Source organism: Sus scrofa, chromosome 5, assembly GCF_000003025.6.
Source record: "Sus scrofa isolate TJ Tabasco breed Duroc chromosome 5, Sscrofa11.1, whole genome shotgun sequence".
Taxonomy (NCBI): Eukaryota; Metazoa; Chordata; class Mammalia; order Artiodactyla; family Suidae; genus Sus; species Sus scrofa.
Genome location: NC_010447.5, coordinates 72,339,716 through 72,355,145, shown reverse-complemented (window position 1 = coordinate 72,355,145; position 15,430 = coordinate 72,339,716). Strand labels below are relative to the sequence as shown.

The 15,430-nt window shown below is 34.7% G+C and overlaps 1 protein-coding gene across 6 annotated transcripts in view; it reads right to left on the bottom strand.

The window, feature by feature from the left end:
* The window catches only part of CNTN1 (contactin 1), a 326,959-nt gene that overhangs the window by 140,309 nt on the left and 171,220 nt on the right, over positions 1–15,430 (bottom strand). For all 6 annotated transcript variants that reach the window (XM_013997945.2, XM_003355617.5, XM_013997946.2 and 3 more), the window contains 2 exons: positions 7,044–7,179; positions 5,368–5,400 (listed from right to left, as the gene is read on the bottom strand). In XM_013997945.2, coding sequence (XP_013853399.1) covers positions 5,368–5,400; positions 7,044–7,104 — 94 coding nt within the window. In that variant the 5' untranslated portion in view covers positions 7,105–7,179. The remainder of the gene's footprint in view (positions 1–5,367; positions 5,401–7,043; positions 7,180–15,430) is intronic.

Here is a 15,430-nt window from a genome sequence, read left to right as displayed (position 1 = left end):
TGCTCAGAGCCGTGTCTAACTCCATATCCTTCTTGAGGTTGTAAAAGCTAGAAATGCATATAATGTTTTCTGCTTTGCTTCTAATAATTTCCCTGATGTTGCCCAATGCTCTCCAGCTTTTCAGGATGTAATAGCACACTGGGGAAGAATGAGGACGGAATGCCAAATCCCTGATGACTAGACCTTCACTTGGATGTAGGGTCTAGATTTGCTGTTCTCTGAAAGAAATGACACTGGGCTTATCGATGATAAAAATCATAGGCTATTTTTCTTCCCCCTTGGACAATCTCATAAGCTCTTCCTTGAGTCTCTCCCAATGGCACAGTTTTTTGGACTGGAGCAATTTAGTAAACCTGCTGCCCTGGAGATTCTGTTGTTTCTTCCCAATTCACACAAAAAATACTTAAAAAGACAAGCAGGGAAGAACAATTTTATTAAAATATTTTGATTCTCTTATTGAGGGAAGGATAACTTCTATTCTCATTTTATCCCCTGATGAATAATAAGTTGAGTATGAAATTTTTCAAACAAATTTTAAAAAATGTAAATAGACTAAAAATATAGAATACTAAAAAGAAATACTGTCTAGGGGAGTTTAAAGGTTGTGAATTTCTTCTAAGTACACTGTATTTATACACAGGGGTGATGATTATGGTATTACTGTCATTAATAATGGAAAAGATGATCAAATTTAAGGAGGAATTGATTTTGATGTAATCATGCATTTAATTTAAACAGAAGCTCACTGGATTAAATCTTGAGTTTCCATTTGTGTAACAAATAAGAATTTTAGATGGTCATTTAAAGTTTGATGAACTGGAATTCCCATTGTGGCTCAGCGGGTTATGAACCTGACTTGTATCCATAAGGATGGAGGTTCAATCCTTGGTCTTGCTCAGTGGGTTAAGGATCTGGCATTGCTGCAAGTTGCAGTGTAGGTCACATATGCAGCTCGGTTCTGGTGTTCCTGTGGCTGTGACATACGCTGGCAACTGTAGCCCTGATTGGACCCTTAGCCAAGGAAGTTCCATATGCCAGAGGTGTGGCCCTAAAAAGAAAAAAAAAATACATAAATGAAAAATAAAGTTAGATGAACTAAGAGTCTTGATTGTCCTTAACACAATGACTTGATTCTGACTTTATATACGGTGAAGAGTTTTGGGGTATAATGCCAGAATCATGATCTATGAATGAAAAAAATTTGTTGCACTTTATTCAAATTGAAAAATTCTGTTCTGCGAAATGCACTATTAAAAGAGTTTCAAGGTTAGGGGTTTTTCTTTGGGTCTACTCTACCTCACATTGGAGAATTTTATAGAAAGCAAATTGGAAAAGTTTCTACCTCATGTAATGGGAGGTATAATAGTAATTGCACACTATTTCACAAAATTTGAACTCATCTCCATAGCTGCAAGGTTGTATTAGCTAAAGACTTTTTGAAATTGAATTTAGTTTCAAGTGTACAGCAAAGTGATTCAGTTACACATACATATATTCTTTTTCAGGTTCTTTTCCTTTGTAGGTTATTACAAAATATTGGGTATAGTTGCCTGTGCTATACAGTAGGCCCTTGTTGTTTACCTGTTTTATTACAGTAGTGTGTATATGTTAGTCCCAAACTCTTAATTTATTTGTCAAAGATTTTGTTAACATTATAGTATTTCCAGTTAGAAATAGTTACTCTTGGACTGTTTAGCATCTGCTTCTAGAGTGCCTTCCAAAAGTACTATTATAGGAATTGTAATAACACTGAATTCGCAATTCAATTGATAATTTTATTGGCTTCCTTGAAATAACTACTTTTACTATCCTGAAATAAAATTAGTTTTGTTCATTCTGAATTGCCTTGATTATTTAAAGTACTGTTTGGTACCTGCCTTGAAATACAACAAAAACAGCTACACATAAGTGTACATCTCTGTGGAGTTAGAGATTAGTTGGTAGTTTTTGCATATTTTAATAAAATGCATGGTTTTAAATATTTCTCTTGATAGTGTAGCCTTTGATTTTAAAATATATGCCTTTGAGATGAAAATCGGTCAGCTTTTAGAAAAATGAAAATGTGTTTATAATTTCTTCATCATGGTCATATGCATCAATAAGTAAGCCTGATTTTTTTTCTAGAAAAGATATCAGCAATGGAAATTTCCATTGAAAATACTGGAAAGTCACATGTTGATAACTGTAAGACTGTATCTACTGGTAGGCAATCTCTCAAAGGATATAGGTAAAGATAAAATACTTTGGGGGTAAATTGAGTTGAAGTTTATAGGCCAAACTAGATATTATCAGTGCCCCGTGATATTTTTTCTTAATGAAAGTGCTTTTCACCAATTAAATGCATGTATTTTCTATTACTCCACTTCCACCTGCCCTTTACTGGAAGAGACAATGAAATAATGAAGAGACAATGAAATTTTTAAAGGATAAAAATATGAAGCTCATTTCCAACAAAGTATGGAATTCATTTTTCACTTTGAGAAAACATTATATTTAAGATGTTTCCCTTTGTCTATTTTCTAGATCAAAAAGCAGAATATGTCACACTTTTCATCACATTAGTTTTTCTAGTAAATATTTTTATAAATGTACATTTCTTTCTTTTCTAAGATTTTCAAGCTGGAGTGAACAGTGTATTCTATTAGATCTATTACCAATTACTCTGTTTTATTTTGTGAACATAGTTGGACACTGGAAAGATGAATTACTCAAAATAAGCTTTTGAATTGCCAGTCCTGGAATTGGTATGCTCAGTGTGAACTGAAAGTGAACTTCACAACCCTCTTGAAGGCCATCTGAGCTTATTGCTCTGTTAGCTCAACTGGGGCACTTAGATCAAGGAAAAGGAACTTCCAGGGGGAGTACAACACAGGGTTCAGCAAAGGATCCATTAATACAAGCATTATACTCTTCAACAACAAAAAATAAAGCCATCTTTTGCTTTTTTTTCTAGGGCCATGGAAATAGTTAAATGACAAATTATCATGCTTTGGAAGTATTATGGGATTAAAGGGCACAAGAAACAAATGGGTGATATGTTAAAAAGAATTAAGATTATTTTTAAAATACATGCTCTTTTTCTTACTGGATAGATTTTTTTTCTAAAAGGAGTGCATAATTACATGGATGATGTCCCAAGCTAATATAAGACAGCACTTTAAATCTTTTTTAGATTTGCTCCTAATGCAAATGTGTTTATTTTCTATTATATAGCGTAATCTACTGCAGAATTAAGTCTATTTCTTAAATTTGATCCATAAGATTAACAGAAAAAAATTGTATATGAACATTTGCTGTCAAAGTCACAAACATGAGCAAGGGGCAAAGGCTGCTGCTTTTTTTCAATAGCATTCTCAGTTTCACAATTAATGTAATCAGTTAGTTGCAAGGGTTTTTGTTTTTTTTTGTTTTGTTTTGTTGTTTTTTTTTTTTTTTTCGCTTTTTAGGGCTGCACCTGCAGTGTACGGAGGTTCCCAGGCTAGGGGTCTAATCAGAGCTACAGCTGCCGGCCTATGCCACAGCTCACAGCAATGCCAGATCCTCAACCTACTGAGCAAGGCCAGGGATCGAACCCACAACCTCATGGTTACTAGTTGGATTCGTTAACCACTGTGCCAAAATAGGAAATTCAGCCTATCACATTTCTTGATGGCAACTACCTCCCTGACCTATGATCCAACCCTGAAGCCTCTAGACACTGTGTTTTGCTTAACAATCTCAGCATTTTTTCACACCTTAAGGCTGCCTGTGTATGCTGCCACAAGCCGAGGAATATTGGGGGTATCAGAAGCTGAAAGTGGCAAGGAAGGAACTTTTTGCTACAGATTTCAGGGGAAACGTGGCCAAGATGGCTCCTTGGTTTTAAACTTCTGGCCTCCAGAATTGTGAGATAATAAATATCTATTCTAAGCCATACAGTGTGTGGCACTCTATTATAGATACAGAAGTCCCAGCAAACTAAAACATGTGTTACATATACTATCTAAATAGTATAAATAGTTATTACTTAATCATAAACTGTTAAACTTTAATGAACTAGCTTTTCTCAAATTTATTCGACAATGAAATCCTTTTAATCTAATGCCAACATCCTGCAAAACAAGTGTTCTCTGAAGTAATGACCTAGCACAGCCTGTATTTCCATACTTCTCTGCTTTTATTTCCACTGTATCTAAGAAATAGATCCATTTCTAACATTTGAGGTACCTCAAGTTTCCCTTACCCATTTCCTCTATTGTTAAATAGTCATTAATTCCTGTAAGTAATTATTTTGAAGAACTTATACTTTTCCTACACATGTGGTATCTACTTTTATTATTCTCTATGATAGGTAAAGGTTCTTAAAGTCAAGGAACATATCTCAGTGATCTTTATATAGCCTATATCCTACATGTAGTTATTCCTAACTCACAAGGAAGAAACAAAAATAGCTTCGATGGGCTTCATGCTAAAACTTTCCTTTCTCTTAACCCCCACAGTCACCTTCAGGTGGAAATTCTGACCCACCTTGGCATGAATATTTTGCTTTGGCAGGCAAGTTGTAACACTGGTTGCTCACTGGGTCTTCCTAATTATTCATCTTCTATCACTAGGCAAAGGCTTTTATCAGGTAGCAGTTTCACTACGTATACTGAGCACCTACTATGCAGGTCACTGTGCTGGAAGCTATTGTCACATTATTTTTTAAGCCCTTACAAGACCCTGTCATTTTTACATATTGGAAACTTGAGTTTCATAGAAGTTGAATTATTTGCACAGGATCACAGAAGCAGTGAATATCAGGTTAAATATGCAAATCCAGGCTGGTCTTACCTCTAGACTCAGTTTTTTCCTGTCTACTCTACTGCCTCTATTTCTGGCAAGAACTGTTCTGAAGTGAAAGTAGAATCTAAATTAGCAGAACCACTGATTATATTCAATAAATAATTAACAATAAATTTTTCAGTGTCTTCGAACTTCTAATTAAACTGAATCTTAAGGTTCCAAGTTCATTAACTTTAGCTCTCTCTCTTGCCGCAAAGCAAGAGGCTTTCAAAATAAGCTAGCTTTTTACAATATTTAAAATATTGCTTCAAAATTTAGTAGCATAGAACTTTTACAAAGCATTCAGGAAAATAATATAGGGTACAGAATATTTTCCATCTTCTGCAATTTTCTAGTAGGGTATTTGTTTGTGGTGTATCCATTCATTTTGGCAATCCAACAAGTTACCTGAACACCTCCAGATAAATCATCTTATAAAATTTCTAAGTACACTAACATTAACCACTTGCTTTAATTTTAAAGACTGAATAGCTTAAAGCAGGACAGAAATGTGATATATTTGATAAAAACTATTTTAAAAAGTGTACTCTTTCATCAACTTACCTCCATGACCATACCTTCTGTGCCATGTAAACTCTAAAAAATAAAAAATAAAAGTTAATCACAAAGCAGCTCTTCAGGATATGGTTTTAAACACCACTCAAATAACTGAGATACTAGTTAATGAAATGAGATTCCTGGCCCTTCACTATTAAGGTTGAAGTATCACCACAGCTTTGTAAATATGTATTTCTTGTCTTTGCAATTTTTAGTTGTGGTACTAAAATTTACAGTTGACAGAATTAGTATGGATTTTCAGTACTCATAAGATTACTTTTATTTTATTCATAAAAATAAGATAGCAATAATAACTCTACCACAACATTTTTCTTTATTATATTTGCATAGTATGCATACATATATACACATATTATTATATACTTGTGCATATGTTTGTAAAGTTTCTGTGGTTATATTAATATCATTAAAATTCTTAAGAACTGATAACATTATATTTTTTGATTCTGCAGTTAGTATAATAAAAATTACTCCCCAAAATAAAATAGCTTTTTTTATTTACATAACGAAATACTACAGGATGCCCATCAAGTTCACCATTAAAGCGATCAATGAGGACTGAAATCCATCTATGTCTTGAACTTAATAGCAACTCAACAAGTACTGAGTTAAGGTAACTGAGACAAAGGCAACAGAAAATTGATTGTTAAAAAACATGTTGCTTCATGGAGTTCCCATTGTGGTTCAGCAGTAATGAACCTGACTGGTATCCATGAGGATGTGGGTTTGATCCCTAGCCTTGCTCAGTGGGTTAAGGATACAGTGTTGCCCTGAGCTGTGGTGTAGGTGGCAGCGTTTCTGTGGCTCTGGCATAGGCCGGCAGCTACAGCTCCGATTAGACCCCTAGCCTGGGAACCTCCATGTGATGTGAGTGCAGCCCTAAAAAGACAAAACAAAACAAAACAAAACGAAATGCTGCTTCAGATAACTATGCTGCTTCTACAAGCAACCATGCTGTTTGTAGAAAATATTTCTGAATCTTTCACATATCTTTGAGAGATAGAAATAGTTTAGCATTTGTACTAAAACCACAGCATTCTTAAAACTGCTTTGTTATTTTTAATGTCCCTAAATACAGTACAGATTATATTTGAATTATTTTCATGATTGACCAGACCACAATAAAAATTAAATTACATTAACTTACAAATATATAAATTAAGAAAAAAGGTAACAAAAGCTTGAAACACACTGTTTTCTAATTATTTTACTATGTATTACTTTTACTCATGCTACTAACATGAAGTCTATTATATCTATATAGTGAACACATTTATATTGCTGAGCTGCTGCATACCTTTTCCACCACCATCATTACATGATTTCAAGGGGAGACTGACAATAGCAGGAAGATTTACTCTCCAGGAATTGGCAAATACTAAACAGCAGGAATTTTTTTTCCCCCTCACAGAGATCCAGATTTTAAACATTTACCAGCACATCATTAAATAAGACTGATTGACTAAACCTTGTGAAATTTGTATTGAAAATAAAAATGAAAAGAAAAAAGGGTCAATCTTAATGTGTATGAATTTACTTGTTTGAGTCAAGTGTTAAAAGCAAATATTAATTCTAACTTCAAACACCAGATTCAATGCAGGGAATAGCATATCGAGTCCACTGACATAATTTATGGAGATTATGCAAAGAAAGTTTCTTACCAGATAAACAGGTTGTAAAAGATATTATCACAATGTGACTGACCAGCAACCACATTTTCATCTTGTGTTCAGTAGAGGTTAGGTTCAATTTTCAAAAACAGTTTTAGCTTTATGGCAGTTGGATAATATTAAACACCTGCAGAAAGGGAAGAGACATGAAGAGAAGAGAGATGGGAGGGAAAGATGGGGGAGGCGAGGGAAGGGGAGAGGAGAAAAAAAAGGGAAAATGTTCATCATTTGGGGTCAACAATATTATCAATTCTGTTTTATTCTATATATCTTATTTGTAGAATAAGTTTTAGTTTATGTAAATACATTTGTAAACACTATGTTGTAATGAAAAGAGTAGGTTTGTATCAGGGTTTCATTTGCCTCCCAGTATTGACCTTGTTAAGAGACATAAGAAAGCCAGTCGGTATGTTTTAAACTTTTTAATAACTGAGTATAATAATATCTTTTTTACAAATAGCACAGTTGTGAACATTTTAATGTAAATTATTTTAATTGAAGGTTAAATTACTTGAAGGGCTGGTACAAAGATTTAGTGAATGATATGTTTGTATAAGAGCTTTGTAAATGCATAGATGCTATTGCAGGTGTTATCTGTTAGCATTGCCTTTTGGTGGCTTGTGGAAAAATTTTGCAAGAAATGCTAATTTTAATGTTAAAATACATTAATTAATGATACATTAGTTCCCTTTCCCCTCCTTCGCTTCTTTCACTCATTCAACAAAAAGTATGTAATTGATCCTTATATGTCAGCAAGGGGCAATCTAGGTTTACTATGTCCAAATCTTTAAAATTTGGAGAATTACCTTTAAAGACAAGAAGACAAAATTACTAATATAAACAAAGCTAAAAAACTTGCGGTAGTCTAAATAATATATATATCTTGCTTCAACACATTTTGAAAAAACTTAGGACCAGATGAATACACTGGTGAAGTTTCAGGGCCTTCGAATAGCCTTATGTGAGTGAGTGGCCCCCACGACTTAAGCTTCATCATCTTTGTGGCAGACCCCTCTGTGACCAAGCATACAGATAAAGGAATCAAAAAAGAAAGTTGTAGTCAGCGTGCCCTTAAGACATTCACAGATCAATAGGAATGCTTTTGTGTACACAAGTCAGTGCAATGAGATAGTTGTTTGGATACATATGTTATTTTTTATTTATTTTTTCCATTGAGGTATAGTTGATTTACCAATAGTATATTAGTTTCAGGTGTACAGGGTAGCGATTCAGTATTTTTATGGATTATATACCATTAAAAGTTTTTAGAAGATAATAGCTATAATTCCCTGTGCTACACAATTTATCCTTGTTGCGTATCCATTTCATACTTAATAGTTTGTATCTCTTAATCCTAAACTTCCAATTTGTCCCTCCCCCCTTCCTCTGCCCTTTGGTAACCAATAGTTTTCTATATCTGTTTCTGTTTTGCATATACATTTGTTTGTATTTGTAGTTAGAGTCTATGTATAAGTGATTTGATATAGTATATAGTACTATATACTATAGTATTATATAGTATTGCTTACAAATTTTCAATTTTTTTATTAAAGTATACTTGATTTACAATATTGCATCAATTTTTAGTTTACAGCAAAGTAACCCAGTCATGCATATATACATACATCCTTTTTCTCATGTTATCTTTCATCTTGTTCTATCTACAGAACAGGAATAGGCTCACAGACATGGAGAACAGGCTTGTGGGTCCATATGCTTAATAGCTTAATAACTTGAAAACATGTTAATCATTTTAATTAAAATATTGTCAAATACATCACAATGGGAATAATCTGATGATGGCAGGCAGGGCACTATGGTAGAGGTATAATAGATTTTCTCTTGTTCCAGGGTATTAGAAACAAACTTCTTCAAGTGGGACACAATAGGCCCTTCGATTTGAAAAGACTTTTAATCATGTTTTCAAAGAAAATGTATGTAATAAGATAGAAAAATCTCATGACATAGGGTTGGATGGAAAATATAAATTAAAATAGAGCACAAAAGCAAGTTTGATGGGAAAATACTTAATATAACAATGTTTAATATACGTATATTTAAATATTATATGAAAGAGCAAAAATAAAACTGTTCTGATTTCCTGCATCATGATGTCATGTGAAGATACTAATTAATTTTTTAATTGTGATGGATTTTAAGGCCATAAAATCCACTGCCCCCCCCCCCCAATTTGCCAGGATCCTAGCATTTGCAAAGACTGGTAAGAATATTTTGTGGTACTACAGGGATCAGGACAAACATATTTTTTCCTTTTTGATGGTTATTTTACAACGAAAAACTATTTATTTCTAGAAAAAAATTGAGTTGAATTCTTAGAGAAAACAGAGAAAATGGGTCAACTTAGGAATAGGAAATATTTGAAATGTTTTTGTAAGAAGAAAAATATTCAACAGATAATTTTAAAATGCCCAGCTTAATTTATGACCAATTTATTTCTCTTGGACATATGTAAGAAGGTGAGAACTATGTATCTGTATACATTGTACTGTCTCAACTTTCAAATTTAATTTCTTTTACTAACAGAACTGATCAAGGAGAAAAAGAAACAGATAAATAAAAGTGAAGAATGAAGAAAAATTCCTTTAGGAGGCAGGAAAATCAATGAAATGATCTTTGGAAGGATTTTAGATTTTATTTTGACATCATTAATATTTAAATATAGACCTAAATTAAAATTATTGAAACCTTTACATATTGGTTATGTCTTCTAAAGTTTGTCTCAAAAAAAAAATACATTTGAGCATTTCCTTGGCCTAGTGTTTTCTAATTCCTTTCACTGAATTATGCACGCTAATTAAGATGAGTTCTTCTAATCAGGTGGAAGGTAGCAAGGTAAATATAAACTAGGCCAAAACTGTTGTGTCAATCTAATAATTCTTTGTGTAATGATTAACTTAGACAATATATTTGCAAATAGTTTGTAAATTACAAAGCATGTGCCGCTTAATGTGGCTTTAATTACTGGATTTTAAATAGTTCTAGCTTATCAATTAGTAAAATGTAATGAATTTAAGTTCTAAATAATTCTAAATAATGCCTCTAAATAATAAAATACTCAAGAATGAAGGATGGCTGCTGCAGTTTTCATATTGAGTGGAGAGGATGCAGTACTGACCAGAGAGAAAAATAATCAGGTAAAAATAAAGGACAATTACTGTGAGAGAATTCTTCAGATTATTAATTTTGCCCAATTATGTGAGACTTTTGTCTGTTTATCTCAATAATGTTTCAGGGATTCTGTGAAAGAAGGGGGACAGGAAAAGGAAGATTAGCTGTGTCCACACAGAGCAAGTGATTTCAGGAAACTGAAAGTAACATACAGAAGAATTTTCTAGGTCGAGAATATTATTTTACATTTCCTTCTTAGCTAACATCCACAGTACATGGGAACATATGGTAAGGCAGAGTCAAAAGAGAGCAGGGGAAGTCAGCCAGACTTTGTCTGAAGTTTGGCTCAACCATTTTTTAGCTTGTAACTTGGGGCAAATTATTCAAGCTTTAACTCTAATTTTCTCCACGCATAAAATATGAAAAAAGTCCATTTCGTGGGACTATTGTTAAGTATTGCATATGATTGTGCATGTGGAATGTTTACTGTGAAATTATTCAGTAAATATTAACTATTATTCTACTAGCTCTAGGCCCATTAGGCTACATGAGGCCACAACATGTCGCTTGTTATTATGCTTCTAATGCTTGGTCCATAATTGTTTCCAAAACACTTGCCACAAACAAATTAAAATTTAACTCTAGTTCCTGGAGTTTCCATTGTGGCTCAGTAGGTTAAGAACCTGATGTAATCTCTTTGAGGATGCAATTTGACCCTTGGCTCAGTAGGTTAAGGATCCCATAATTCCACAAGCTGCAGCACAGGCCTCAGTGCAGCTCCAATTTGAACTCTAGCTCAATTTGAACTTCTACATGTTACAGGTGCAGCCTTAAAAAGAAGAAATAAATAAATAATAACAAAGTTTAACTCCAGTTCCTTAAAAGAAGGATAGAATGCTGATGATAGGTAATAAGGAGTATCTCTTTCTGGAGCTTTGATCTTGGTTAGGGATTTTTGCTGCTTACAAATACACTCTTAGAAGAAGGTATTCTAAGTAGCAATATTTTAAAGCATTTTTATTTATTTATTTTTTTATTATTATTATTTTTTTGTCTTTTGTCTTTTGTTGTTGTTGTTGCTATTTCTTGGGCCGCTCCCGCGGCATGTGGAGGTTCCCAGGCTAGGGGTCGAATCGGAGCTATAGTCACCGGCCTACGCCAGAGCCACAGCAACGCCGGATCCGAGCCGCGTCTGCGACCTACACCACAACTCACGGCAACGCCGGATCGTTAACCCACTGAGCAAGGGCAGGGACCGAACCCTCAACCTCATGGTTCCTAGTCGGATTCGTTAACCACTGCGCCACAACGGGAACTCCCTAAAGCATTTTTAATAGACACTTTATTGAACATTTTTGGAAGTCTCTGTCTTCCAGTTTGAATATGCTCACTCTAATCAGAAAGGAAAACTATTTATTATTTTGAGCCTCTCTGTGTCATATCACACTATCCTTCCTTTACTCCCAAATACTGCCCATTTCTATGGGACAGTGAGTCATCTTCCTTGCAGCATGTATTTTATTTTATTTAATGGGTTTCTTGCTGTTTGAGTATAAAAGCATCTTTCATGTCTCGTTCACACATTTGTTTTCTGCTGCTGATGTGTTCTATTGCATCACCAGTTATCCTATCATTTGTGACACCCTGGTCCCATCCCCTCAGCAGTGCAGTAGAGGGGGCAGGCAGCATGGCTGAGCCCATGCTTGTTAGTGCAGAAGAAAAGGCTCTTCTTAACTCTCCCTTGAGGACATAGCACTCAGTAATCTACAGCCAGCTCCCAGCCCCCATGGGCCAGAAAGTGTTGCAGCAAATGAAGTGGCAGAAAACAACTCTGACAAAGATGTGCACTTAGAGTAGATATTTTTCTTCTCAATAACCCTGGAACCCGAGGATGTAAGCCTGTCCCCAGGCTATGTTGTGCTGGCTAGTTCCCCAGTTTCTCCTACCCTCAGCCGAGGCCTTGCACTAGGTACCACGGATGCTTCACCCCACAATTCGTCACAGCTCTATAGGCATCTAGTGACTGATGCTTCCCTAAAATGGATTGGCACCATATTAACTTCCAAAGACTTCAACTTCTTTTCAATGGCATCCTTTACTAAATCTCTTACTCATATATTCAAACAACAGCAGATATATAATAAGGCAATGGGGTCCTATTGTAGAGCACAGGGAATTATGTCCAATCTCTTGGGTTAGAACATGATAGAAGATAGTATGAAAAAAAAAAGAATACGTGTGTGTGTGTGTGTGTGTGTGTGTGTGTGTGTGTGTGTGTGTATGACTGGATCACTTTGCTGTATATCAGAAATTGAAGGAACATTGTAAATCAACTATACTTTAATAAAAAATTAAAAATGTAAGAAAGCAACAAGGGTGACATTCTCTATTCTCTTCCTTTGTTCTCCTTCTTTCTTTCCATGCTTGTCCTTCTGCAACCTCTCACTCTTTACTGTAGAAAATGCTATGGTTCTCCTTTGAGAAATATAGTCCTTATCTATAGATGCATTTTTCTGCTGTCATGGGATAGCCCATACAAATTATTCAAAAAGCTTCAACAATACATTAGCAAACATTTAGCCACTAACAATTATTCACAAAGTATTTAGCACTGCTATATAATGAAAAGTTGTAGCATTAAGACCAATAAATCTAATATTTTATTGAACTGATGCTTATACAAACATTCACATTGAGAGAGAAAAAATCTTAAAAATATCGATAAAATACTAATATATATTAGCAAATGGTCTCATCTCTATTTTAGAAAGGAAAAAAAAATGGTTTTGGGGAGATATCAGGAATCTATCCTGACTTATCTTGAACAAAGCTCAAGAAAGGCTATTAAAAAGAAGATGTACCCTATAATTTTACTTATGGCATTCATCACTCTGCGCTGGTTCTGAGGAGAAATTGCTATAAAGTTCTGTTTCCAGAAAATAGAGGAATCTTGCTGGTGTTGAGCACAGATTGTCTTAAGTGAAAAGACATCGATGTCTCTTACTCGACATTTTAAAACCAGGGCATCTTTTGGCCTCAATTAGACTCAATCTGAAATTCTCCCTCTGTTGCACAAATCACTTAATCTTCCTGAGGTGTCAATGATCCAATCTATACAATGGAAATCCAAGTTCATTCTTCAGAATTTTTTTTGGAGGATGAAATTATGTATCCATATGGATGTGTATGTGTGTAAGTAAAAGCCTTTTGACATATATGCCTAAGAGAAGCCAAAACATTAAGGTGAACATTAAAGTGAAATTAACAAATAAAATTAGATTTGAATTTTTAAAAATCTCAATCCTTTAGAAAAGGGATATTTGGTATCTACAAATTAAAATCCTTAGAGGATACTATATATACACTATACATTAAGCACTTTCATATCAATATTATTCTGTTCCCATTAATTTTCAGGTTACTAAAAATACTTTAAATACAGGAGACACAACTCCCTCTAGCTACATAATTACATAACTTAGATGGTCTTCTCCAGCCTCACACTGACCTCTCTAAACTCCATCATCAAATTATTATTGTCTCAGTTTTACAGTCTTTCTGCAAAGTCATTAACAGTGTTTTAGCAGATTACTGATACAATTAAATATATTTAGTAAAGTTTTCTGAAGAATGTCCTCTTCTAAGCCAAGGATGACAGTAAACATCCAAGGAAAACACTGTGTTTTCTGAAAATGAATATAAACAGAATTCTCTTTCTTTTCCAGAATAGAGTTATACACTGCTCAATGAACAGGTAGAGTATGATGGTTTTTAGATTGTGACTGCCTTACCTGATGAAACAGATTGCCATTTGATTATGTGTGAAGTGTATGTATAAGAAGGAACAATAATACATTTCAAAACATTTCAATAAATATAACATCATCAGATTGTGAAATATAATGACTTGGAAACTTCTGAGGGAAAACAATCTGAAGGCTGTTTGAAGCTATGGATATTAATTGAGTGCTGACAGCACCCCCTTCATTTTACAGAACAACCGAATGCTCATATTTTTAGATAACTGGATTTATGATTAAATTAACTACTTGTTTATTTCTAAAATACATAACGCATGGAGGGAGACTTAAAAACAACGGAACTCTGTGATATTTATAGCACATTATTTCTCACAACCTAGTTTAAGCCCATGATGTCATGCAAGATTACAACGGATGTAGCCATGCTGATTTGTTAGGGTAGTTTCAGGAAACTATTAATTTTATGTGGTAGGATAGACAGAAAGTCCTACAGACTTTCGGTCCCACATTTCAGGAATGTCTGTATGTGTGGTTAGATATAGCTTGAAATTTGAGAAAATGCAAAAAGGCCCTGCTGATTCTAAACTATCTCTTCAATGGAACTGCCATGGTGTCCATCCTACACAATTATTTTGCTTAAAATTTAAAAATTCAGATGCTAATGGAAAAATAGAAATAGTAATAAGCAAATCAGGCAATATGATTTCTTGATTATTTGTAATTCCAAAAATTATTGATTTAGTCAAGGAACAAAGGAGAGGCTGTTTTGTCAAACAAGATTTAAAACTCAAACACACATGTATGAGATTTCACTCAACCTCTTTCCTATCAGTGTATTAATAAGAATCTGTTTATGAGGAAGATCAAGATGACAGAGTAGGATGCTGGGCTGACCTCCTCCCACGAACACACCAAAAATACATCTACATGTGGAGCAACTCTTACTGAAAATAACCTGGAGATTGGCAGAAAGGCTCTTCTACAACCAAAGCTTTAAAGACGGATCCATGTGGAATCAGGTAGAAAGGGAAGAGAAGCAACTGGGTCAAGATACAAGCCCTTAGCAGGGGACAGAGAAAGTAGGGGGATATCACAGACTCAAGGATCCCCCCTGGGTATTGAGTCATATGCAAGGCACCCTAGCCCTGGGGTCGGAGCCCAGTAACCAGTGGGAGCTACTAAAGGTCAGTGAGAAACTGAGGCCTTTGTTGTGAAGGGTGCATGCACATGCTGGCTTACTGCAAGGAACAACGCAGAGGCTGTAAATTGAAAATTGCGTGAGATTCTGACCAACTTCCTGTGACCACCCCAGAGTGCACCCCAGCCCCTAGAAAGCATTGCCTTCAGCCCCTCTTGCACTAGTGTTGCTCTCCATTAGGAGTGAAGACTGCCATTGCCAAGGAGACTGTGCACACTTAAAATTAAACCAGCTCAGGAGTTCCCATGGGCTTAGCAAGTTAAGAACCCAACACAGTGTCCATGGGAATA